The sequence below is a fragment of the Drosophila mojavensis genome, unplaced genomic scaffold (genome assembly GCF_018153725.1).
Source record: "Drosophila mojavensis isolate 15081-1352.22 unplaced genomic scaffold, ASM1815372v1 contig_16, whole genome shotgun sequence".
In the NCBI taxonomy this organism is placed as follows: Eukaryota; Metazoa; Arthropoda; class Insecta; order Diptera; family Drosophilidae; genus Drosophila; species Drosophila mojavensis.
In genome coordinates this window covers 1374369-1400735 of record NW_025318693.1, presented here as the reverse complement: position 1 = coordinate 1400735, position 26367 = coordinate 1374369, and the positions used below count along the sequence as shown (strand labels likewise).

Sequence of the window (26367 nt, the reverse complement as noted above, 5' to 3'; positions counted from 1 at the left end):
AAGCCCCGCCCAAGCCAGACCAGACCAGACCAGGCCGGGCCAGGCCAGGCCAGACCACACGCACACGTTAGGGTTAGTTTGTCTTAATTAGCTGCTGCTGTGCCACATTCAGCAGACGCAACGGCAACACAAAGTGCAACCCAAGCGTGCACGCGCATGTGCTATAGACAAGGCAGCTGCACCAACAGCAAACAAAAACAGCCGGGCCCCTATCGCTTACCTGCCCATAATATTTACGATCCATTGGTTGCAGCTAAGACTCAGCCACTTTACCCATTACCCGCCACCTATTTCCCATTTCCCATTTCTCACTCCCAGCTTCCCCATAATTGTGCAGTCATTCTCATCGTGCTGCTTAAAGTTCATCTTGTACGCATATATATAGCTGCGCTATCGATACACACACACATACGCACATACACATACTTGGTGTATGCGTAACAGAAAATGAAAAAGCAAAATGTTGGCGCCTGCTGGAGCTATACAAAGGGATTAAAGAACGAGTGCCACAAGAATGCCTCCCAAACTTAAGCTCTAAACGACACGCTGTGAATTCTGTAAAAACTTTTCTGACACAGCGAAAATTTGAATCAAGGGTCGCTCCTGGCAACCACGCCGCAGCTATTCACATACGCAATACGACTTTTAAAGAGGGCTTTAAGGACACACAGCAGAATATTGTTTCAGCAACTCAAGTGCTTTCTATCAGATATGGAATTATGTTGAATTGCTTTCTGTTTCTGTTTGCTGTTTCATTACACTTTTAATATCAGAAATGCATATATTTCAAGTGTGTGTATCATAAAAGCATATACATGTACATATGTAATTAATGTGATAAGAAATAAAAAATAATTTATAATTGTTTTTTTTTTTTTTTTTTTTTTGTCATTCATCCCAGTGCATTGAATACATAACTAAAATACATTTTTAATATAAATTATATTATACTTTGTAATTAGCTGGAGGGGATATCTAATTATAGGCATTTATTTATTACTTTACTAATTAATGAGTTTATTAATCAATTAATTTATTATTTTTTTAATTCGGCTCAACTAACTATATTTATTTTTCTTTTTCGTATACAAATATTAGCGGACGTTTACAATTAGTATGAGTGCCCGACTGAATATGCTCTAAATAAAGCAAATAATTCTTTTATTGACACCATAAGATGTACATATACACTCATAAGCAGCTACAAATATTAAGACAATGATTCATTATACGTTTTTCTATTTTGTAAGCAAAAGCAATATTTCAAAAACAGAGTAAAGATAAAGCACTACTAAGAACTATACATAGATAAGTTAGTAAAATTCAAAGTCTCTAGTTTTTATAGTTGCTGTATATACAGGAGAATATATATTGTTTATAACAACAGCTACGTCTACTTTATACAGCCATAATATGTGAGTCCACTTTCAGTGAGTAAATATTTCAAAAAACCTATATGATTTTCTCACGGCCTGAAAGAGCATGAGCAACACTCAGAAGATAATTAAAAAGCTTTGAAGCAGCTTAAATGAAAACTTATATTTTTATTGAGATGTTTTAAAAGTTTCCTGGCCAAACTTTCTAAAGAACCTAACAGCATAAAGTACAGTAAAAGAGAAATATTTGTAAGCATTTAAATTAAAACATAGAGACACATTTTAAAAGCTCAACTTTGTAAAAAAAAAAAAAAAAGGTGAAATGACTGATGGATGCATTCATTAAATATATTTATATGGGTCTGATAATATAATCTATGTAAAAAGTAAGTATTCCATTTCTATCTCTTAGTGATGTAGAATAGAGACAGAAATTGATTTAAAGGATAAATTCGATCTGCAACAGTAAGCCCTTCCATCTTCCTCTACATTTTCGTTGAATTTTGTTATTATTGATTACGGTGGGTGGGTGGCATACACAGAGGGGCTATACGTTGGCATCAGTACAAATCCGAGAGCTGGACTAATAATTAAATGCGTATCGGGCAGCAAATAATGCAAATGCGTGCGGGGCTATGCGAACTTTGGCAAAATGCGCTGCATATTTAGGAGCATTTTGATCGGCGCTGGGAACGTTGATATTTGTTTTACGGCTCTCAATGGGGCGTGGCTGCGTTGAATGATTTGGTTTATGGTCGCTGCATGCGTTTAACAACACTGGCAGCAACAACAGTCGGAGTAACGGACAAAATTGGCTGGCAGAGCGAACCTAAAAACATTGTTAAAATGCAGCGAAATTTGTAGATTTATAGCGCGCTAATCGCGGCCAAACAGCAGCGGAGATGGGGAGTGGCATTTTAGGTGGGCGTCTATCGCAATGTTGGTGCTACGAATTGTATATTGTAATGGAAATTGAAATGCAAATGCCTGGCCTGACATTTACGAGTACAGCAGCCAGTGACAGCATCCACAACAGCGCCAGCAGCAGCAGCAGCAGCAGCAGCAACAACAACAACAACAACAACAACAGCAACAGTAGCAGTGAATGGCAAACTCTGCCAAAAAGTCACCAATAAAATGTTGCAACTAAATGCGGCGCCATTGTCATAGACGTAACTTGGCAGGCGGCAGTCGGGCTTTTGGCCAACATATTTTCAATTTGTAAATGCAAAACAAGATGCTGGCCACGCCCACAACAGCCAAGACAGCCTATAAATTTAGCAGCTCGCTGGCCTGCGGAATGCAAGCCGAGCGTAATTAGTAAACGAAACCATACCAAATTCCTCGTTGCAATGAACTCGGCCCAGCCTTCGTTCCGGCCGGCCTCAGCTCAGCTTTCTGCTTTCAGCTTTCAGCTTTCAACTGCAGGCCGTAAGCGTTTTACTACCCCATTATCTGACAAGTTGTGTCAAAGCTGTTGATGAGCATCTTTTATGACAGCCAACCGACGCCTTGGACATGCCACTGATGGCCACGTGATGAATGCAGCCCGCAGCGACAGCGATGACAGCGACTCATAAATTCAGCAAGCGCTGCTGCTGCTGCTGCTGCTGCTGCTGCTGTGCGAGCAATAGCAAGGGACGGCGAGGATGGAGCAGCTCTCATGTTGCAGTTACGTGAAATTGGTTAGCCTTCGATTTGCTGTCATGGATCGCTCCATACTTTATTTCTATACACACACACACACATTCATCTATCGCGACTTTCAAACCCAATAAATTCGTGCAAGCTGCGATGAACGGTTTATTACAATCACACTAGAACTATGTCAGCTTATGGCTTCGTTAAAGGTTCATAAAGCACAAACGCTGCTGAGGGCGTAAGTCACTTTAAAGTTTTTGGCTAAGGAAAATGTGTACGCACCCTAGCTTGCTCTGACTTCATAATCAGATTGCTCCACTAGGCACTCAGCTGCCGCTAACTGCCGGCTGTAGTTGTCTGCTCTGCAGGTAAAGTTGCTGGCAACACAATGAAAGTCATTTTAATAAATTGACTTTTCGTGTTTTCTCAGCCGCTGTTTGGGTTTTGAAAATTTGTTAATTTTGCATTGAATTAAGACAAAATCTACTTACACTGACTTATGAAACTAAACAGCTCAACGTGCACAACCCTTTCACAGCTCAACAAATTGCTGTTGCTTCAGTAGCTTCTGTTGGGTCTGGTGCCTGAGCCGGAGCCTGAGCCTGGGCGCATCGGCAAGTATATTTTCACATCGGAGACTGCCAGCAGCATTAACAGCAACAATATCAACAACAATAACAACGGCAACGACTGTTTTCAATGTTTCACCGCAGTTGATTGTTTTTGTTCATCAGCTGAGCCTTCTTCATATTTACCCCATAGACTGTTGTAGACAGTTTTTCGGCCCCGCCCACTGGGCAGGAGCCAAGCGGCTGGTGATTGGGCCAGCTGAAAATCCTTTTGTAGCAACAATTTGCCGCGCAAAGATTAAAACTTTTAATTTGCTTTTAATTAATTAAGTTGAAAATCGCGGCTAGAAGTCACTGGAACCGAGCCACAACGCCTTTCATGCGCCTCAACAAGCGCCGACCGCCTCCGTTCCCCCATCTCGCCTTGCCCCCATCGAAGCAAATGTGCCACGCTTTTATTGTTTTACATGCTTCCCACAGCTCTGCGGAAACTTCGAGCGATGGCTTCTGGGAAATTAGAGTTGAATTCTGTTTGTGAGGTCGCTTAACTTCATTTGCCTGCGGCTTAGTTGCTGCCATTAAAATTCAACTTGATTCAATACGCTTTTAGGCCATCAAAGGCAACGGCTAATTGCCACTAGCCACTAGCGTAACTCTATTAAACTAAATTAATGCTTATCTATTATCAATATCTATCCCATCTCAATTTTCAATTTGCCATTTCTGCTAATATTCAACTTGCTTATTGGCATATGTTTTGGTCTATTCTCGAAATACAAACAAGAAATAAATAAATAATTCTAGTGCTTTTGCCTTTACATTTGATTGATTCCTAAGCAAATATCTGAAATTTCAGTAGACTGAAAATTGTTTTAGTTTGTGTGGTTTGGCTTTATGCGTTAGCAAGCAATAGCTTCTGTTTTCTATTGAATAGCACCAAAAACTTTGGTACTCGCTTTCTAAAAATTTGTTTTAGTTTATTTATGAAAGAGAAACAAAATACGCATTGCTATAAACTATTCAACAATAAAAAATTTAGCACTACTAGAGGAATGTCTCTGCGTTAAAGAAGCAATTCATGCTTTTTTTTTAAATACGAAATATTCACCAGCGAGAAACCATTTTTATTTGCTTATGATTCTGGCTTACAATTTTTTTTTTTTTTTTTTTTTTATGGAATCTGTAGGAATATGTAGACGTCAGAAAAAAAAATTAAATAAAATAAAATAAAAAGTAAAAAGAAATACTTGAGCTAGATCAGTTCATTCAGAATAATGAATTATTAACATTATGAAAAAACCTTTCAACATCAACTTCCTATCAAATATGAAACTTTAATCCAACTAAAATATCACTACAACAAAGAGAGCAATATTTAAACTTTTCCAATATGGACTTCTTAACTCAATATGTGTTTAATAATATAAAATAACTGTTATAAATAAAATTCGAGAACTTTGACAAAAAAAATCCCTTTATGAGAAGAAGAAGAATAAGCTGTCATATATTTTATATTTTCTGGGACACATACGCTGTAAACGAAATTATTTTCCAAAGCAAAGAAAATTCGTGAAAATTCCACGAGACATGCAACATAATTTGAAGAGTATTCGATTCTATTGGTAGTTGTTGTTGCTGTTGCTGTTGCTGTTGCTACAATTCCTGCTGCCTTTTACGCCTCACTGCCAATTGGTGCTCCGCTGTTTCCTTACATTGTGGAATGCTGCAACTTTTCTGCTTCGCATACACGCACACAGACATTCGGTTTTTTGACTGCGCCTCACGTGCCCTGCCGCTCCTTTGTGTGCCTAACGTGACGGAAATTAGCGTGGTGTGTGATGTGTCAGTGTGAGTGTGTGTGTGTGTGTAATCGCGACTTGGCGCCATATTTATTTTTCCACTGTGCTGCAGTTATGATTGTGCAAACACACACACACACACACACATAGATACGCACACTCACATATATTGGCACATGCCTATGCTCAGTGCGCATCTTTTCAATTTCAGAATTGTTGCTATGCTTTCTGTATAAACTGACTTGCTACGCCCTGAACCCCGGTCCCGGTCCCGGACCATAGGCCCTAGGCCCTAGGCCCTGAGCCCATGCCGCGGGTCTTCTGGCAATGTGATTGATGTTTGCACGAAAGCTAACCCGCCCGAAGGGGTGGCTCTTCCCGACTCCATCCCGCACCCCTGCTCTCCCTCGCGTTGCCAGCCGCAAACAAACATTTTACATTTGAGTTCGAGCCATTTTTGGTTCGCTGCTTCATTTTATTCAGCAGCCAAAACACGAAATTGCGCATATTTGCTTTGCTCTCACACCAGCACACACGCAGTACACTACCCGGGCCACACACTCACACATGCATAGACGTCATTCTTTTATCATAATTTTGGCATAGCACGCCTCATAAAATTTGTTTGCCAAAAACATTTTCACTTCATTTATTAGAGAACAAGAAAAACCAAATGCCCCGTCGCTCTTCCAAATAGCTGGCATTTAACAAATTGCATTTGAGCTTAAATTGTTTGCATTGCGTCTTTAACAGCAGGTGACGACCATTTCACTCATCTTGGCCACTTTGAGGAGCGCGAGCAAGTGCGAAAGAGATAGAGATAGGCCGTGGAGAAAGCTTTGTGCGTTAATTGCTTGAAAATGAAAACATGAAATTAAATGAAAACATTGTTGGACACAAGTGTCTTGCGTACATTACTCATACGCTTCAGAAAACCGACAACCACCGCATGCAGGTAATTATTAAAACTTTCTGCCGTTGCCCTGGCGAAAACCGCAGCTTCACTCCCATATATCCATATTTGCTCAGGTTTCTGTGTGCCTCTGTGGGCATATGTGTGTGTGTGTTGGTGTGTGTGTGTGTCTGTGGATGTACGCATGTCGCAGACAATCAAGTAAATTTCTTCAATGGCTTCCAGGCCAGTGTTGCGTCGTGTGTGCATGAATATGGAAATTATATAGTACCTATCGGGCTGGCAGGAGCCAGCCGCTGGCCGTGTGATAAGTGACAAATAAATGCGCTTTCCATGTGCTCGTTGTCTACGTGGTGCTTGTCCTTGTCTGTTTATTCCTCGAACCTGACCGGCCTGACAGATGCAGCAACTGGCCGCCGACTCTGCCCCCTGCCAGCGCGGCCATCGCCTGTTAAATATTGCAAAATATTTCACTCTACCAAACGATGCAATTATGAAAAATTCGCATGAGCTTCATGCGTGGGCTGCAGCGAATGTGCGACTGTACGTCAGTGCGTGGCTTGTGTATAATTTCGAGTGTTTTTCTACCGCAAAATTGCTTGCATATTTTAATGAAACTACCACATGACGGCTGCCCGGCTGCCTGGCTGACTGGCTGCCTGGCTGCCATCGGCCTGGACATGCCCCTGGTGAATGGGAAGCGAGGACTGTGGCCAATATTTGTTGATCTCGAGTCGACGTTCCGTTGACACCACATCCTGACAGTCTGGTTGTCACAAAAACAAAAAACAAACAAAAAGCGCACCAAACAAACATCAAAGGCATATTTAATTAAGAAAATGTTATTCATTTTTTATTTAACAGAGAAGACAAACTCGCTCGCTTAATAACGTGCGCAGCCATTGTGATTGTGACCTATATTAAAGAATAATTATGCCAGTGTTGATTAATTGAATATGTTAATCATAAATATACATATGTGTCTATACTGAAAGCCAAATTAATAACTCCGAAAAGCCAGCTGAATATATAGTATGGGCAGGAGGCTGGGTATTCAATCGCTAAGCAGTGGAAGATTTTCAGTGGAATTATTTCTGCTCAGTAGACATAATTTTCCATAAATGCTTTCCAGTTTGATCCAATAGAAACTATTGCACAGTTGCTACTCATCTCTTGCAATAGCAATATCGATTGGTGCTAGCAATAGTCAGCTTAGAGTTTGTTAAAAAATCCAAATATGCATTGCAGCAGAGGCTGCATGAAAAGTTCATAAGTAGAAATTGTAGGCAAACTATGATCGATGTATATATAAAACACTTGAACTAATATTTAATATGAATATGTATTCCTTAACCTTGACAAAAGACTAGAACTCATCTGAAAATTATTCTGAATGCCTCTTTAATAATCATTTTTCACTAGGCAGATATGTATACTATATATCTAAAGGTGAATTGCTGTCGCTTTATGACTCCCACTATATTAATTAACTGAAAGACCACAAGCTATATTAATTAAAGCGAAGAGACAAACAGTATTCTCCATGGAGTAATAAACTCGTACTCGATATGCCGTAAGCAATTGCATTTACTGCAAAGAGCGCTGGCCTGCTTAAAGCGCATCTTTAAATAATACGGAATCTGTATCAATGTTATGGATTCTCATCAGCTTCAATAGCTATTCATGAGCCAATGATAATGCCAGCTAGTTTCTATGACGTCCACGTGACAACTTCTTTTGCGCGGCGGGCACTTGCCATGATAGCGAAAAAGCCAAATGAAAACACGTGACGCGATGCCAGCAATTGGTAAGCAACAAAGCTCCAGCTTTGAATTATGACCAACTGGGTCGCATACACAAGCAGCAGGAGCCCAAGCATGAGCCCGAGCAGGAGCATGGGCAGCCAGCATCAGGAGCAAACGATGGAGCAGAAGCAACAGGAGTAAGTGCTGGTCCAGCCATGCTGGGGGGAGGGTTCAATGGCCACGTTTGCATTTCAATTTTTGGTTTTCTGCGCGTTTTTTCCTACCGAGATTTTGCACTAAGATAAAATCATAAATCAACGCTGAATCAGGTAAATAAAAATAAAGCTCAGAGTGCGTATGCAAATTGAACAGAATCTGAGCGACTGTGAATCTTTGCTTGAGATTCGCTGGCGCAAAAATATGATAAAACTTAAGACGGTCGGAAAGTTTTTGACTTTCCAAAAAAAAAAAAACTTTTTTGCATAATATTGTTGCAGGCAACTTTGCTTTTAAGTAAGTAGACGACTTTGTGTTTCCATGGCATGAGTCAGTCTCTTTGTGTGTATGTGTGAGTGACTGTTTTTGTGTGTGTGCGTGCTGGTGCTTGTGTTTGTACTCGTTAAGCGAATGGAAATACCCACCCGAGCAATTACTGTGTCGTTAATTAGCCCGAGCGCTAAACAGCATAGCTAATGCAAAAGCAAAACAAGTTACAACCAATGCACATGGCCAATAACTAGCGCTGGGCAACACAATGTGGGCTTCGATCGCTTTTCAATTTGGACACGCTGTAAATAAGCTCTTTACACCCATGGAAGCCATTGAAAATGGGAATAAGAGGTATCACTCTTTTCTGAAAATTTGTGTAATAGACTTCTGATGCCAGATACCTTCCCCAAAATGTACAAAAAAAAAAAAAAAAAAAAACAAGTAAGAAGTCTCTAGTCGAGACTGCTCGACTAGGAGATACCCTAAACCCTCCAAGCTGATATTGTAATCATTTTGCACTTATTTTAGGCACACATAAATACATACATACACATGCATCCAGAGGCAAGTATAAGCACGCGCTCTGTTAACTGCGCAGTAAGCAGCGACAGCGCTTATACCCTGATTTCCCATAAAAAATCGGTTCAGGGTATAAAAAAAAAAAATAAATTTAAGCACAAGTTTTTCAAATATTACAGACATATCTGGATGCTTTAATTTCGTCTAGATGTTTGCATAAAGAAAATGCTTCTGAAAAAAGTTATTTAATAAATTGAAAAGTTATTCAGAAAGCAGAGCGTATGTTAATGTTATCCCCTCTCTATAATTTAATGTTTCTTGAATAATTCATAATGTTTTAATTTATTTCAATTTTTGCAAAATATTTTAAGCAGTTTTACTAAGTAGGGGTTAAATATAATATTAATATAATAAAACAGATATATAAATAATGAAAAAAAAGAAAGAAAAAAATGTATATATATATATATCTCAATAAATATGAGTTAGTTAGGCGTTTCATTGCTTCAATTCAAATTTAAACTCGGCATTGATCAATTGGTTTGATCCAAACGTTTGACAGCTCTGAATGGTTTCCCATTCCCATTCAGCAATTTTGACTTGGGATCAATTTCTGCTTTGGATTGAATTTCGATTGGCTGGCTGGTCTTCTCCGAAGCGTGGGCTCATTAGATAACCGCAAAATGCACAATCTCTGGCAGTTTCCGGAGGCATTTGCGTAGTAGGGTGCGGGATGAAGCTAGTGTTGTGTGTCATGTGAGTTGCACTGAGCTGACTGCGGTTTGAATGTCTACCCAGTTGCATTTTGGCATTGCAGGCATTGCCTCCGAGTATGCAATATTTTTCCATGGACAAACGTGAATCACTGACTGCAGACAGACAGAATCGGAAGTCCTGAGCACAATAATGAACACATTTGTTTGCTTATTTGGGCTTTCGCCCGGATTCAAGGGCAGCGAGAGTCGCATCAGAAGGATTTATTGAAGTCCCACCGGCAAATATGCAGCAACAGAATATTTTACAGTGCTGCCAACATATTACAGACCATATCAAGGCACCCACACAGCCTACCATTCGAAGCTGCATCAGTCCGAAAGTTGCTGCACTGCGGAAGCGGAAATGGAAACTACAGTTCTTGCCTGCAACTCTCTGTCCCGCCCGATAAACAGCTTGACCAGCTCCATATGCGACCAAAAAGCAGCCCTAATGAACGATTTTCAAGTGTAACCTTCTCATTAACAAACTGATCACAGTCCAGCAGTGAAACAGCTTTAACAGCTCAAATGTGACATTGAGCCAGAAAGCTCTTAGCTATTCGGGGCGTGAGTCCCACACACAAGCATAAAATAAGCCTAATAAAAACAAGGCACGAAGAAGAGCTACAGAAGATCAATTAATATGTCAATATGTATGCAGCAGTATTCATTTCGTATTTATGTTTAAGTAAAACAAAGGTAGAATGCATAAATCAGCAGAGAGTGTTCCCATTGGTCCCTTGGCTGTTCTCGGTGTTTCCATCGGTCCCTTGACGCTCGGCTACAACGACACCTACGAAGCTAATGAACGCAGCAGAGAGTCTTCTGAGTGGTCAGTAAAAGGTCGATTGTGACGATCCCTAACTGGTGCCGGGCTCAATATTTGAGCACACTTTAGGCTCTGAGTAAAAGTCGCCCTATATAAAGAGCAGCAGCTGCAGAATTTCTTCAGTCAGTGCAGTGTAGTAAAGTGAAGTGATGTGACGTGGATGATAGTTCAGCATTAAATACTGCGAGACTCACGTAAACTACATACTTAGAGGTAATAGTTTGGCAAATACATAGAGGAGATTCCTAGGGGAAATATATACTTAGAGGATATACTTAGAGGAATGCTTACATTAAAATTACAATTGCAATTCAAAAAGTCTTATATTTTCTGAGATCGACGGCCGGCAGGGTATAACTAAAACGAACTTAAGAATTAGGTATGGACAATTGGGGCCTTTGGGTAAAAAAATCAATAATTTAATTTATTTTTCATTTATAATATATCCTAATGAAACACTCTTGATAAAATATCCTGCCTCGTACTGGAACTAAATTAAGCCTAGAGGGTTTAACTCCCTAAATAAGCATCAGCATATTGAACGATATTGATGACTACATTCAAGTATTTGTACTTTTGTTCCGCAGGCCAATCATAGCATATATATATATATGTGCATTAAGTCAAGCTTGTGTATTAATAACACCCATCACATTTGCATATTCATTCCAAGAAGTAATGTAAATTAGAATTCGCCTTGGGACGAGACTGAAACTGGAACATGATTACATTCAGATAGTTGAAAGTGATTCCAATTAAATGAACGGTACTTCAAGTAAATATGATATGTTTTCACTACGTCAATATCACACCTGGGTCACAGGACATTTTCGAGCTCCTGGCACTTGCAATTAAGCACATTGACACGCATGTGCATACTTAATGCCTGCGGCTAATTATGTATGTGTGCGCATGTGTGTGTGTGCTCATGTGTATGTGTGTTGATATAACGCTTGGCATTGCTCCAGAGTTATTAAGCGTATATGCAAACAAGGCGCGAGCATCCTTCAAGTTGTCTCAAAGCTATGTGGTGTGACTGTTTATCCAACTTATGTCTCGCAAATAGAGGACGCAAACGGAGATAGCAGTACGCAAACATACCTACTCACATATATACACACAGACTGAGGGAGAGACTCAAACACAAGTCAATAAATTCTCATTTCGCGTGTTGCGTACAGCATTTCACCTGTAAATAAAACGTACCTTTTGGCGCAAAGGCAAGCAACGCAATAATAAATACAAATAAAATCATGACAGATAAAAATTACAGCCACAATGCGCTGTATGGGTAGACAGCCCGGCGTTGCCAAACAATCTATATTAAGTATACGCACAGTTTGATCCATGCATTTTAATGATGCCACCAGAGCCTGCGGCACTTCAGCCGACATCCAGCCATAGCCATAGATACCAACCTGATTTCCTGTCTGCCTGCACCGATGACAAAACCTTCATTTATTTCAATTAGTATTGAACTCAGCTGTCGTGGCGGCTGCCGGCAAGGATGGATGCCTTGAGCCAGTGTCAACAGCAAACAACTGACTGTGGATTATTGAGAGCTAAGCAACGCATCTAATTCTGTGGATTTCACCATGCCCGACTCGGCCCTCGTCACAAGCTGAGCTGAAACGAGCAAATCGATTGCTATTTAAAATTGCAACAACTAAATTAGTTTACCCAAGCGTTCGCCAACAAGTACTATATGAAGTGCATAAAATATACATATACATACAGACAGATTTATATATATGTATACACATATATTTCATTTTCTGTGGCGTATCTAAGCAAAGGCAGTTAACTTTGATTGAATGCAAACAGACCGCGCTGCCATCACCCCGAGCATTGCCATCTCAATCAAAGCAGCTGACGCGGCGTCTTCAATTGGTTTGAGCGGCAGCTGCTAAGGAGCACGAGGGCATCGCCACCGGATGGATGGGGGCTGTGGTGCAATGGCAATACTCGAAATATACTCAACAATAAGCTTCATAAGGCTGTTGCTTAGAAGTTTCTAATGCCGAAGTGCAGCGGGCGCGCGCCCTCAGCGATTGCTTTGTAAATATTTATATTTCTATATTTCACTTAAATTGTTATTAAGCCAATGGCGACCATCCAGCCTGATGGAATCACTTGACCTGGACGCAAGTGGGCGAGCAGCAGTTGCAGCAGAAGGTGCTTGCCTGGCAACGTCCCTGGCACGTTGCTAATGTGCATGGCCATTAAGTGAGCGCTGCGTGTTTTGTTTACGCAACGCGCACGCCCTGGGGAGGTAAACACTTTTGGCCCAGCAATGTTGCATGTTGCGAGTGCAGCTGACAGGTGGTAAAAGGGCAAAGCGATGGCAAAAATCATATGAAGACCTGGTTGCTTAGCTAACGTCAACAAAGGCAACAGCCAGCCAAGGCAACGCAGCAATATTAACAACAATAACAGCAACAACCTCAGCATCGGCCACAACGTCAACGTCAACGTCAACGTCAACGGCAACGTCAATAATAATAACAATAACAGCAACAACCCCAGCAACAGCAACATCAATGGATAAGTCGAACTTCAGTTGGGAACTCTAAACAGAAGATCAAGGTAGCGTCGTCTATATACATATGTATATTATGAAAATGAAATATTTTTCACAGAACTGTGCTACAAATTGAGCGAGGCGTTCAACATCTCAAAGCGTTTGTATTTGGCTTGCAGCATTTGGCAACGACCGCGGCCACAGACGTTGTCCCAAGTTACACAAAAGGATTTGCCGACTCCTGGCGCACACGAGGCGAGTCAACAGGGCACCGCACCGCATCGCATCGCACCGCAGACAACAAACAAGCGCGAAAACGAACTGCGCAACGGTAACTGAAATTGAAATTGATTGAAAAAACAACAACCACACGAGAAGTGCGGCAGGTGCCGGCAGCAGCAGCAGCAGCAGCAACAGCAGCAGCAGGAAGAACTGAAGCACACGCGGCAACGTTTCAGCGTTTGATGTGCAAACCTCTGCAGGAGCCAGCAAGCAAATAAACACACGCACATGCACACGCCACCACACACACACGTGCGTTGAAGTAGCCAGAGTTAACCAAGTCAACCGGAGGGTGCTCTCTGGCGAGGGGCGGCCTTGGGTGCGCCGCCATCATCAATGTCTTATATAGCGGGATCGCTGAGGTCCATCAATGCAGCGCAGCAGGACAATGAAAGCAGCGATGACGGCCGCATCATCAATGAGGATCCTCGGGTCGTTTGGCTAAAGACCATCATTGCCAACCAGCTGGGCGTGTTCCAGCCAGTTTACGTTAACACTCTGATTGCCAACAATAAGAGCGCTGTGGATGACTTTCTGAACAAGCGCTATGAGCGGCAGGCACATCTGGATCGCGTCATCATGTACGTGTGGCGGACGTTCTACGACAGGCTCGTGGAGGAGGAGATCACAGTGCTGGAGGAGCTGCCACGGCCCTCGATACCGATCAAGGAGAAGAAGAAGAAGGGCAAGGGGCGCAAAAAGGGCGGACAGGAGCCCGAGCAGGTGGCAGAGCAGGTGGAAGCCGAGCCAGCCGAAGGCACTGATCTAGAGACGGAGGCTGAGGGTGAGGTCGAGGGCGAGGAGGATGCCACACTTGTCAGCAGCAACAAAAGCTCAGCTCGCTCCAAGCGTAAGTAATCACATGTCCCCAATGGACTCTGTTCCGCTTCTACACAAGCTAAATCAAAGCGACACGCTAACATTTTTGTCTGCTCTCGCCCCATTCATGCAGTCAGCTCTGATATGGATAACGGTAAATATATATATCGCATCCCTATTCAATTCTGTCTTCGTTCGTTGCGCCATTTTTAATTTGGAAACTTTTCTCGGCACCTTTTCCCTTGAGCACTCGAATGCAATGCATAAATTTAATACCCGTCCAACTTAATATCAAACCGGAATCTTTCTACTCCCTTTGATTCGCGCTGCCCACAGCACATCATAAATATTTAGGAGCCTCATTTCGGCTCGTCCGCCTAATATTCATTTCTTTTGCAACTTTTAATTTGAATTCGCGCCATGCCCACCATTTTCGTCGTTCGCGAATGCAGCTCATTTGATTTGCCTTGCCCGGCACAAAGATAAGACCAAAGTTTCGTTCCACTCATTGCATTTAAATAGGACCAAAAACTTCCGGAACAATGGCAATGCAAATAGCCCAGCGACGCATCTTCGCATCGCACAGCACGTCAGTCACACGCTCACAGTCACATGCACTTAACCGCCCTGCCAGTCAATTCACTTGCCACGCCCATTCACCATGCCAATGCACCTAATCTAATCCTCCCATTACAATAGGTCGCAAAACCAAAAAGAAAAGCTACGTGCCGGTCTACATTGAGGTTAAGGTGGGTACCCACATCCAAAAGAAAAACTAATTAATTATAATAATTGGTCGACAAACAAGCATACATAAGCATATTAAAAGCCACATATGACATTATTTATATTATGTTGTATTTGATTTTTATTGTTAAATGAAGTTCAACTTAATTTTTATTTTCCTGTGCTGAATATGGGGCACTATTGGTATATATGGATTTTCGAAAAAGTATTTAAGAAACAAAAATAAAAGAGTGGCAGATAGATACTCTCTGACGTCCACATAGACATGTCCGCCGGTCCTCCTGTCCGTCTGATTACCTGTCCGTCCCTTATTATGACTCCTAATGCACATAGCCATCTCATAAGTCATAAAAGTTGAAATTGAAAATGTATCTTTTAGTCCTAGTATCATACGCAATACAAGCTTCTAATTTTCATTATGATTGATGAAATCATTTTTGTTTACCAAAACTGATGTCTAATCAAATTAAAAAAAAAAACAAAATTATTGTAATGTATATAGTAATGAATTGTATTCAGCAAATTAAAACCATTTACCATAATTACACTACATCGTAGTGGAAATGATTATTAAATTCGTGTATATAGGCTGTTGTTTTTATATGCGTATGTTGTTTGTTTTTCAAGCATAGTAGAATGATGAGCATGATTTTATGTCTTTAAAATATACCCTATTAGCAATTACAAAATGAATTGTCAATTTTAACGTAGCATTATTTTACTTTCATTAACAGAAAATTGTTCCTGCCTATATTAAAACACCAATTCTTCATTGTCACTTTGGCGAGATGGAATCGCACAACTTTGATCCTAAAATCCGATATGTATATATAATGCGAAAAAATGCAAGAGAAATTCGTAAGTAAATCTTAAATCTAAGCTCCATATATGTAGATATTAATATGTCTAAAATACCTCATTACATTTAATATATAGATAATAGTTATTTAAAATAGCGCTACCAGCTTCACATATATTGACCCGAAATAAAATGAATTCCCATAGTTTATTTTACTATCATCATAATTATGATGCCGAAACGCATTCAACCAACCTTTCATCTGTTCATTAATTTTATTTATTCCTGCAGCCTGGTTCAAAGAGATATCGCAGTGCTTTGCCGAAATGCCATTATTGTTTCTATTGGGCTCCATTCGAGGCAACCTCATCGACGCGCTGCGACACGAATTAAAGATGGTAAGCCCCCTTAACTAGTAAGCCGGTCATCAGAATGCGCCACTTAATGCCGCAACGCAATCCGCAAACCAAAATCACTCAAATTTGCGCCCTTTCGCTCATTTCACACCCCATAAAGCGTTGTTCAATCAATCAATAGCCTCGAAGCAGTTGCCATTGTTTCCGATGTGAGTTCCACTCGATGCCCTTTGTCCTTACTTCGCCCGTCCATCTTCGTTTATCCGTCCAAGCTTAACCGCAAAACAAAATGTGACGAATTGTAATTAATTCCTAAAACAAGGCAGTCATCTATCAAAATGGACGCTGTGGCGAAAGATTTTTGCGCTTCGGTGCACAACAGGCGGTTGGCTTTGGGTGGTGGGGGGCTATGAGGATATGGCGTGAGCCCGCTCACGCCACAATGCCTTAAGCGGGCAGCTCCGGCACAAATTGCTTCATCATAGCCTCAAAATGTGCTGTGGTTTCCATTAGGCTGGATGGCTGGCAAGCTCAAACCCCCTGTACTTCACCTCGCCACCCCTAAGACTTGGCAGCTTGCAAATTTTGCGGTCGGTGAGAGGCCAAACGGGCCCCAACTGCCATAATATTTGCCTTTTGCATGAAAATAAATTGGGAATTTGTCGAAAATTGTGAAAATTGGTTTTGCCAAATCAACGCGGCAAATCAATTAGATTGCCTGCACATTGCAGACTCTGCCTATTAGAACAACATATGAAATTTTGCATTTTTATTTTGATTTTATTTTCATTCCATTGCAGGTTTACAATAGCGCCTTTCGATTTCAATTTCGTGAACCGGACACCGCGGATACCCAGCAAAAGGAGGGTAATGAAGCCCAGAGGGAGGGTGGCGGCGCGGGCGGAGCTGGTGGCGCTGGCGATGCTGGCGAGAATGTTTCCAGTGAGGCCAAGGAATCGGGGCCGGGTCTATTGGAGCTTTCCAAACCATCGGAATTTCGTTTGAAAGCGCTTAAACAACAAAAGTATTTAACTTTTAACAAAGGCAACGCGTTCGCTTTGCCAGGGATTTTTTTATGTTTTTTTTTTAAGCTTTTTTTTCCCTGCATTGGAGTAGGGGTAATAGGAGGGCGTACCGCCCGCGCTTTATTGGTTTTGTGCTGACTGAAGTGCTTTCTCCAACTGGCTTTTTGTTTTTCTGGTTTTTCACTCATACTCTTCTTCTCGTGCACATTTTGTTTGCCCTTTGTTTTGCATTTATCACTGTTTACCATCGATGTGGCTACAGTTTCTTTTCTTTTCTTTTTTTTTTTTATTTTGTGAATCGTGCATAACCCTTTTCGCACATAAATTACAGCGCATCCGATAAGAATTTTTATTTTTAATCGGATTTCATGCTACCATCAACGGCGCCAGCTTCAGCGTAGACACTGTAGTTGTTGTTGTTGTTGTTTGTGTTGTTGGTGTTGTCGCTTCTGTTGTCTCTGTCCCCCTCGCCATCGGTAGGGAAGTCAACATTTATGGCACATCCTGGCGGGAGCCTCACTCACCCGCGAATTGGGTTTTCATTGCTCTTGCTGTGGCCCCAGCTCAAACTGCCACTTGACCAGTGAAAGCAGCTCAGTTCGTCCTTTTTAGGCATGCACTCGTTCATTAAAAATTCTTTGGTCGCTTGGCAGCCAGCGCAATCGGAGAGGATTCCTTTTCCGTCCGCTTTGCCCTCTTTGTTGTGCTTTGTTGGTATTTGCTGCTCATTTCGCTTATCAGCGGCTTTTCATTACGCATTGTGTTAATTTTACATGTTAAGCGCCTTTAATTATGTTCATTTATTCATTTATTTATTTATTTATTTTTCTCGTATATGATAGAAAACAAAAGGCACTGGAAGCAGCAGCCAAGAAGGCGGCGCAGGCCAAGTTGGCTGCAGGCGGAGACGACGAAGATGAAGTGCAAAGTGCACCCATGGAAATACCATCATCGTCTGAGGAGGAGGGTAAGTCGATTGCCCGAAATTTCGATAGCAATCGAAAATCTATTGACGTCAATCCACAGTGGAACAGAAACCAGAAAAACTGACCATTGCTGAGCGCTGGGAGAAGCTCTTGAATGAGACCAAGGCCAAAGTGGTGGCAGAGCGCATGGCTGAAGAGGCGACACCTCCGCGCATTAATCCCATACTGCGTCGGCTGCTGAAGGAGATCGATGAGTTCGACAGCGAAATCGTGTGGACGATCAATCACATTGTATGGGCCTTCAATTTGCCATCGTCCTATGTGCTGCCCGGCCAGGAGGAAACTGAGTTCGAAGAAGCGCTCATACGTGTGCCTGTGGACCCTAAGAAATTGGACTTGATTCCAACCTATACGCAAGGTCAGCTCGAGGATGTCGTCGACGGTTGGATGAAGTATCTGAATAAAACAATGAAGGCCCTGAAGGATGCCAAGCTGGACGAGTTCACCCCCATGGCAGAGTACCGCTACTGGCATAAGATGGAGATCGACCTCTATGGCACACTGGAGCAATTGAAAACTGAATTTGTGATGGCCGTACTTAATCGCCTTGCCAGCGACGGATCTAAAGTGCTCGTCGAGTGGAATAAGGTACTAGCCAAAACAGAGGAGCGATTCAAATTAGCTAAGGAGAACTCGGACTATCTGGGCACAGTGACGGACTACCTGGAGGTATGATGTAAATCGTGTTCTATATACGCTATATATAGCCACAAACTGATTTTGTCTCTTTAGAAAATACAAAACTATGACAGCATGAAAATGGCCATAATGCAGATTCCAAATGTTATGGTCGGCTTACGCCACATCTGGACTATGTCCAGCTACTACTGCCGCGATCCCGAAATGCAAGTGCTACTCTGTGAAATATCGAATGTGTTCGTGCAGAAGGTGAAGAAAATTATTAATTTTGACAATATATTTCGGTGAGTACATAATGATAAAGAAAGATAAAAAGGTTACTCCAACCGATTCATAAATATTCAGCTATTCGGCATCTTTTACATATGAGACAGCGAACAACTGCGCAAACCTTCTGCGCTGCTGGAAACAGGCCTACAATGTGAGCCGGCAGCACATTGAGGAATCTGGGGCCGGCTCCCGTTGGGAATTCGATCGCGTAGCACTCTTCAATGAGGTCAATCACATATACCAAGTGGCCATGGACATTGCATATGTGGGGCGGGTGTTCATACAGTATGAGAACTTGTTTGGACGGAACCTGAAGGCACTGATCACCGATCCCGCAATTGTGGACAATCTCATGCGGAAAATCTATCGCTTGCTGGATGATCTGATTCGGAGCGTCGATTATGATATGTTTCTTCCCAGCAATTGGGAGAACTGGGAGTACTCGCTGGAGCAGTTCAATAAACGGCTTGAGAGTCTCGAAATAGATGCCAAAGCAGTTATCGATCAGAGCATTAATTCCTTACTGTCAGCCCAGAAAGGTATCAAGCTGCTAGTCAATGCAAACACCATTGACACGCGCCAGGTTCTGCAGGAGTTCGTCTCCACGAAACATGAGAATCTACTGCGATTTTTCGTGAGCGAGATTAATAACGTAGAAACCGTGTTCATGGTACGTTCTCTCTGTTGCTCAGTTAATGTGTATTCTTGATTCTGAATTGTCCCATTCTTTTTACAGAAACATAAGAAAACTCCCCCAATGCCAAAATTACAGCCTGCTAAAATTAGCGCCATCTGTTGGGCGCGTTTGTTGGGCAGAAGGCTAAAGAACTCGGTCCTGGCATTCAAAACCGTAGAGGACGATCCGGCAATGCAGAATAGTTTCCTAAAGCGCAGCGCATTCAAGCAATACTTTGAACTGATGACGACTATGTTCCAGTTCGAAAAGGTGCTTTTTGAGAAGTACATGCAGAACTCCACTTTTATGATCAATCACACCAACCGCTCCAATATACTGAGTATTCAAATATGCGTTAACGATACTCGTAAGTAGACATTACATTGGCCATTGAGTATTCAACTCAGGAAATTATCTCTTTCTGTAGTCAACTATATATCGGAAGCGTCCCAAACATTGAGAGCCAAGAGCCGCGTGAATTCTGTACTACAAATGCACTCCTCCCAATATGGTGGTAGTCTGAGTCTCATGGATGTCAGCTCTGATGATGGAGAACAATCCATGAGCTTCTTTGAGGAAGACGACGATGACGAGCAGGCCGCTGTGGACGCCGCTCATATAGGTGTCATGTGTAAAATTAATCGGTTCACGGTACTCACAGCGATGATCATGTGGATGGTGGGCAAGACGCGGCATGCGAATTTGCAGCTGGGCAAGGCGAATGCTTTTTTAGCTGCCATGAAGGAGCGAAAGCCAAAAGATATCACAGCTCGTGATCGGGAGTGCATGCAGACATGTGATTGTAAGTATTTCATCAATAATCAACCTGTTTATACAATATTCCTTTTGGTTATTGTTAGCTCAGTTTATGTGCATAGAATTTAACATTAAGAAGTTTATTTGGACCTTTTTCTCATGAATCGTTTTCAATACATCATAAATGAATTTTGGTGTGATATGATAGACAATATGATAGATACATTTCTAACATTCGTCACTATAATATAGTTTAGAGCAGAAGTCTTTCAGTTTCACGGCTCGTTGAGTCCAGGCAAAGATCTAATTATAAGAAAATATCAATCATAAAATATTAAATTTCTTATATTTAAATATTGCCAATATATTTCAACAACATTTTGAGGAGACAATATTTTGAATGAAGCTTGTAAATAAGTTTTCTTTTATTCCAGTACTCATCCATGCGGAATCGCAACGCATGTTGCCCATCTGGCGGGAGCTGGTTGGCGAAAAGGTGCTAATCGAGTACGATACGCAGTTTGTGGTGAACTTAAATCGTGAGGTGTTCGACACAATGTTCGAAGGACAGCTTTTTGAACAGCTGGGCTTTACGCTGCCTGCCGTATTGCGTACGGCGATCATGAGGAAGGACATTCTCTTCAAGGACTACGAGAAGCTGTCTGAGGTCATCAATCGGTACAATGCAATCATTAGCAACTTGTCAATGTCTGAGGTGGTATTCTTGCGAGAGCACATCTACGACACGGAGCTGTTCATACAAATGGGCGTGGGGCGCTTCACCTGGATATCGTTCAATATTGCCAAATTCTGCGATCAGATCAACTCACAGCTGCGCAAGCTGACCTCGATAGTGTCGCAAATCAATTTCATTCGACGGGACCTGCGCAATCGTATCGATCAAATCAAAAGATTTAATCTCTTTAACCTAGACGAAGAATGGGCTCGAATGAATGAGTCGATCGCCAGTGTGTCACATAGTATTGTAGCACCCGCAAAGAGCACAATGGCACGCACCTTCAAGTCCATGACAGGGGAAACAGTTATAATGCTGCAAGCCGATGATGACCTGGATGCGCAGAAGATTATTGAAGAACGGGCTTGTGGAAAGGGAGTGTACGACTGCCAGGGCTATTTTGAGCTCTTGGAGTCGTCGCGCAATCAGAAGGCGGCGCAAATGAAAAAGCTGTACGATTCCCTGGGACCAGTGCTAATCAAACTGGAGAGCTTAGTCCTGGGCACATTCACCGGCCGGTCGGAAAAAATGCGCAATTACTACGAGTTTTGGGAGGAGGAGACTTACAAGTGCATTGTTGAGTAAGCTAAAATCGTAAATAGCTATATCTAAATATGGGTATATATAAATATATAAAAATGTATTTCTCAGCATGACCTTTGAGAACCTAAAATGTTATATTAATCGACTGCTTTCGAATGAGCCCATGTTTGAGGTGGATGCCGTACTGCTTATGTCCGAGATCGTTTTGGCGCCGTCCGCCAATGAGCTGCAGAACATCATCATAACAGCAGCCAAGGACTATCTGACGCGGTAAGTCCTTGATTCCATGATTCAATATAGACTATTTGCTAGCCGCGGCCAATCCACAGCATTAAAATATTCACACGCTGGATGTCCGGCACTTGTATCAACTGTCCGCTGTTGGATGCTGGCACCCAGTGGAAATATAACTATACGTTCTTCGAGGACGTAATGGGCATCAAGGATGTGGTGAATCTCATTATAAATATACACGAGCTTGCCGCAAAAATTGTGAATGAAGCCAAGAGCTTTGTGTCTCAGTGAGTATAAATTGATTTTAGGTCAAAAGAATTCTACAAAGTATGTCCATGATTATATATGCCTATGATTTCATTTGATTATATCAGATTTCGCAAGTACTTCAATCTGTGGGCCTTTGAGAAGGACGTTATATGCCAAAAGTTTGTGGAGCGCCAGGTGACACTTGTCGAAATCGATGAGAAATTTACATTTTACTCGAGCATTGTGGAAACCTTGGATCAAATGCGCAAGTACCATGACGTCAGATGTGTGCGCATAAATTTGAGTCCATTGCTGGAAAGCATCAAGCAACATGCCAAGCAATGGTGCACCATATTGGGCGAGGAGTTGTTGCAGCATGTCATCGACAATATGCGGACCATGCGAAACGAAATCAAAGTGAGCAGTCAAATACCAGCACATGGCATCAGTCCCACAGCCAGCTCAATATGTTTCTGTTACTGTTTCTGTTTCTCCAATCTCTTATAGTTGCTGAGTCTGAATCTTAACAAGACCACACGCGAGCTGGAGGACTTTAAGCTGGTCATGCAAACCATCGCCACCGTACAGTCGACAACGTTGACAAACGAACAGAAAATACATGAGATGCAGGAGACCTTCACAGTGCTAAGTGAGCACCAAATAACGGTAAGCCTTCACGTTCGAGCCGCACATTAAACAAAGATTGTAAATAATATTTCCCAAGAAGTATATTTCTGACTGAGACATATTCTTCTTTCCCCAAGTTCTATACCTTTCATTACATTAATGTTACTGAACTTTCAAAATCTGTATCGATGCGTAATAGAATGATATCGTTAGGTCCTATAGACTCTATTTGAACAGCATTGGCAACTGGCTTAGCGGAATTCGCTAATGCCGAGTAAGTTGTTCGAGGCACATATTTGTGTATTCAAATGAGCTGTTTTGGGAATCCTTTTAGAATCCGGCCTTTGTGGCCGGCAGCAGCAGCTACACACTGTTTACATATGCATATTTCGTGGCCAGAGAGTGGAGCATGATTTGAAAATGGCTTTCCGCATGCTGGCATGGTGCAGACTCTCACACACACACACAAATACAGACACACAGTTACACACATAACGGTTACATAAACTCGACATTGGAACTAGACACAGACAGCGGGTGGCAGCAGTTAGCTGCTAACGGTATTTTGCTGGCCCAGTCATTTCCGTCCGTTCTGCATTTTTCGCTTGTGGCACTCTGTATGTCCACCATTTTCGGATTCGTTCATTTATTGATTGCAATTCGTTGCGGCAACGGCGCTTAGCTCTCTGGCTCAGACAACGACGGAATTAACTTGCATTTTATATAAATTAATGAATGAATGAACAAATGTACATTCACACACACACACACACCCACACAGATACAACACAACACTGCAAATACTGCAAAGGCCATATGAAAATTTATGCAATGACGACCAATTGCGGCGGCGGCACTGAAAGCTTTGCATTTTTTCAATACCTCGTAATCACATAAAAGGAGTTACTAGGTCTGTAGAGTTACATGTAACAGGTAGTTGGTTCAGCTCAAGTAGGAGAATATCCAAGTATATTTAGAAAGGAATTCCAATAATATTTGGCAGGCGATTATTATAAAAGTTCTTGGTTACAGGGTATGCTCACGTCAACTACTCAGGCTAACTGACCACTCTTTTATTCAGAGCTTTCTGCGTGTTGCAGTTGCGGTTGCGGAAACGACACTTGGCTGCTCGTTAGTGAAATTCGGCACTATTCATGATTATTATTTGCACTCAGCAATAATTGAAGGCCGCCGCCTAATTCGACTGTGGGCGGGGCTTTGTATTGTTTATTTATTTATTTTTATTTTTTTTAACGAATTTTGTTCTTCTGCTCTTCGCAGTTCTCGTACGAAGACATGCTGATGGCCCATCATCTGGAGAAGCGCTGGAAGCGTCTATTTCTATCGGCATTGTATCGCTCGGAGAAGCTGCAACCAATTAAACAGAAATTCGCAGAGATGACTACCGGAGAAATCGAAATTTTCTGGGACGATGTAAGTTGTCAAGTCAATGCCAGGCACCACTCCTTGACGAATGAGAGCCAGTGAAAAGTGTGTGTATGGTGGGGGTGGTGGGGGGCGTGGTGTGGGTGGCTGCGCTTTGCTTTGCTGGCTTCCCTGCATTTCCGCAATTTTGCGTTTTCTGCAATTCCGTTTTGTTTCCCTCTATTATTATTTCCTTTCGATGGCATTTTAATTGGATTTTTCCGCCCCCCCCAACCATTATTGTCAATTGTTAGTGGCAACGGTGCCGTCAGCGTAAAATGAATTAACTTGAAGTGTTTATTATTTGAATTAAGGCGTGAGCAAAGAATCGAGGCGTATGCCAGTGGGACTCCTGCACAAAGCGCAACAATCAAATGCTGCTATTCGACAAGTGTCCTGGACTAATATTGCGTTTTCCTTTCTTTCCTTTCCTTTCCATTGCAACAGCTGGAGGAATTTATCAAGGACTGGGATGAGAATGGTCCCGGCTCCTGCGGCCCAGAGCTGGAGCGCGGCGTGCGTCTGATGGATCCATACAGCCAGAAATTAAATGAACGAGAGTTACGGCGCCAAGAGCTGGCCAACGCGGAGCGTCTGTTCGACATGCCCATGGTGGACTATCACGAATTCTCACGTGTGCAAACCGAATTCGAGGGACTGCAAATAGTAAGGACATTCATTTAACAGTATCCCAAAATGGACTTTAACACCTCCAGTTTTGTAGATCTTCAAGCTGTACAGGGCCCAAAAGAACGCTCGCGAAATCTGGGGCAAGACTCTGTGGGTCGATTTGGATCCAAATTTTCTTACCGAGGGCGTCGAAAGCTATCTGAAGGAATTCCGTAAAATGCCCAAGGCGGTAAGTCACGGCCCCGTGGCGTTTCGAATAAAAACTTGGACTAATTGGTAAAGTTTTCGGCAGTGCTGGAGTTTTTCATAAAATTGCAGAGGCGTTAAAACAATAACAAGCAAATGCTTTTGAGCTAAGCGTTCAGTTTACTTTGATACCCTGCTTCTGCATGGCAGCTCGACGGGTGTACCTTTTACCTTCCATTGTCTGCCCAGAACTCAAAGGGAAATATAATACTCGCATCACGGCCAGTTGTTAGCAGTTGGTAGTTTATGAGTTTCGTATAGATCTTGAGCAGCTGAGAGCCAGTGAACTTTATAAAGCATGTCTAATGGTCGAACTCCATGCAATTCTTGACTTTTCCTTTACAACAAACAAGTAAAGTGAAATTTGGCCTAGCAGCGTTGAAATTTCGCACCTAAACTGATTATGACAAATTGATTTATTTACTTCACTAACAAGTTTCTGAGGAATTTCACTCCGTCCAGGCCAAAAGTTTGTCGCGCCAAAAAGTTTTGTTCATTCAAATGAACCGAGTTGTTGTTGAAAAGTGGCTGCAACTGGGCCAGCAGAGGGTGAGGCTGTGAGGGTGAGGGTGAGGCTGTGAGTGGGCCGGGCTGAGTTTGTGGAACGGCATTCGTATCTCTAAATAGTGATTACATGCATAGATTAGCATGCAAACTATTTCATTAGTTTATCATTAATATAAATAGCGCGGCGAACACAAATTTGAATATAATCAGTTGGCATGCACTCATTTTAATGCAGTTTTTATAATGCATAATTTTCGACGGGCCTCGCAGCCACATGTCGTTGTCGGCAGCCATGGCATAATCAGTGTCCCAAAATGCAAATCAATTTGTTCAATATTGAAAATAATTAAAATGCCAACGGGTGTCGTCCGATATCGACTGCAGTCGACGTACTCTCTGCTGCTGCTACTATTGCTACTGCTCGTCCCACTCGACTTGTTGACAATCTTCCACTCCCCGCTGTGTCGCTGGGCTGGATTTTAATTTATGCCCGCACTGTTTCGCTCAAGCCATGCATTGCATGTGCATGTGCAAACATTCATAGAGAGACGAGAGCAGCGTGTGCAGAGTGCAAATGTAAACAGACTGCGCATTTTGGCAAACTTAACAAGCCCGCTGCCACTGACCAAAACCCAACCGAGCCACCGAGCCACCGAAGC

General features: G+C 42.2%; 1 protein-coding gene across 1 annotated transcript in view; it reads left to right on the top strand.

The window, feature by feature from the left end:
• Window positions 1-13264: 13264 nt before the first annotated feature.
• The window catches only part of LOC6573761 (dynein axonemal heavy chain 10), a 34081-nt gene continuing 20978 nt past the window's right edge, over window positions 13265-26367 (top strand). The window contains exons 1-19 of the mRNA XM_032733045.2: window positions 13265-14288; window positions 14957-15006; window positions 15739-15862; window positions 16095-16201; window positions 16960-17183; window positions 18027-18151; window positions 18211-18839; window positions 18903-19093; window positions 19155-19749; window positions 19816-20122; window positions 20183-20557; window positions 20946-21828; window positions 21899-22060; window positions 22120-22311; window positions 22399-22690; window positions 22781-22939; window positions 24182-24334; window positions 24773-24991; window positions 25050-25184. Coding sequence (XP_032588936.1) covers window positions 13775-14288; window positions 14957-15006; window positions 15739-15862; window positions 16095-16201; window positions 16960-17183; window positions 18027-18151; window positions 18211-18839; window positions 18903-19093; window positions 19155-19749; window positions 19816-20122; window positions 20183-20557; window positions 20946-21828; window positions 21899-22060; window positions 22120-22311; window positions 22399-22690; window positions 22781-22939; window positions 24182-24334; window positions 24773-24991; window positions 25050-25184 — 5436 coding nt within the window. The 5' untranslated portion in view covers window positions 13265-13774. The remainder of the gene's footprint in view (window positions 14289-14956; window positions 15007-15738; window positions 15863-16094; window positions 16202-16959; window positions 17184-18026; window positions 18152-18210; window positions 18840-18902; window positions 19094-19154; window positions 19750-19815; window positions 20123-20182; window positions 20558-20945; window positions 21829-21898; window positions 22061-22119; window positions 22312-22398; window positions 22691-22780; window positions 22940-24181; window positions 24335-24772; window positions 24992-25049; window positions 25185-26367) is intronic.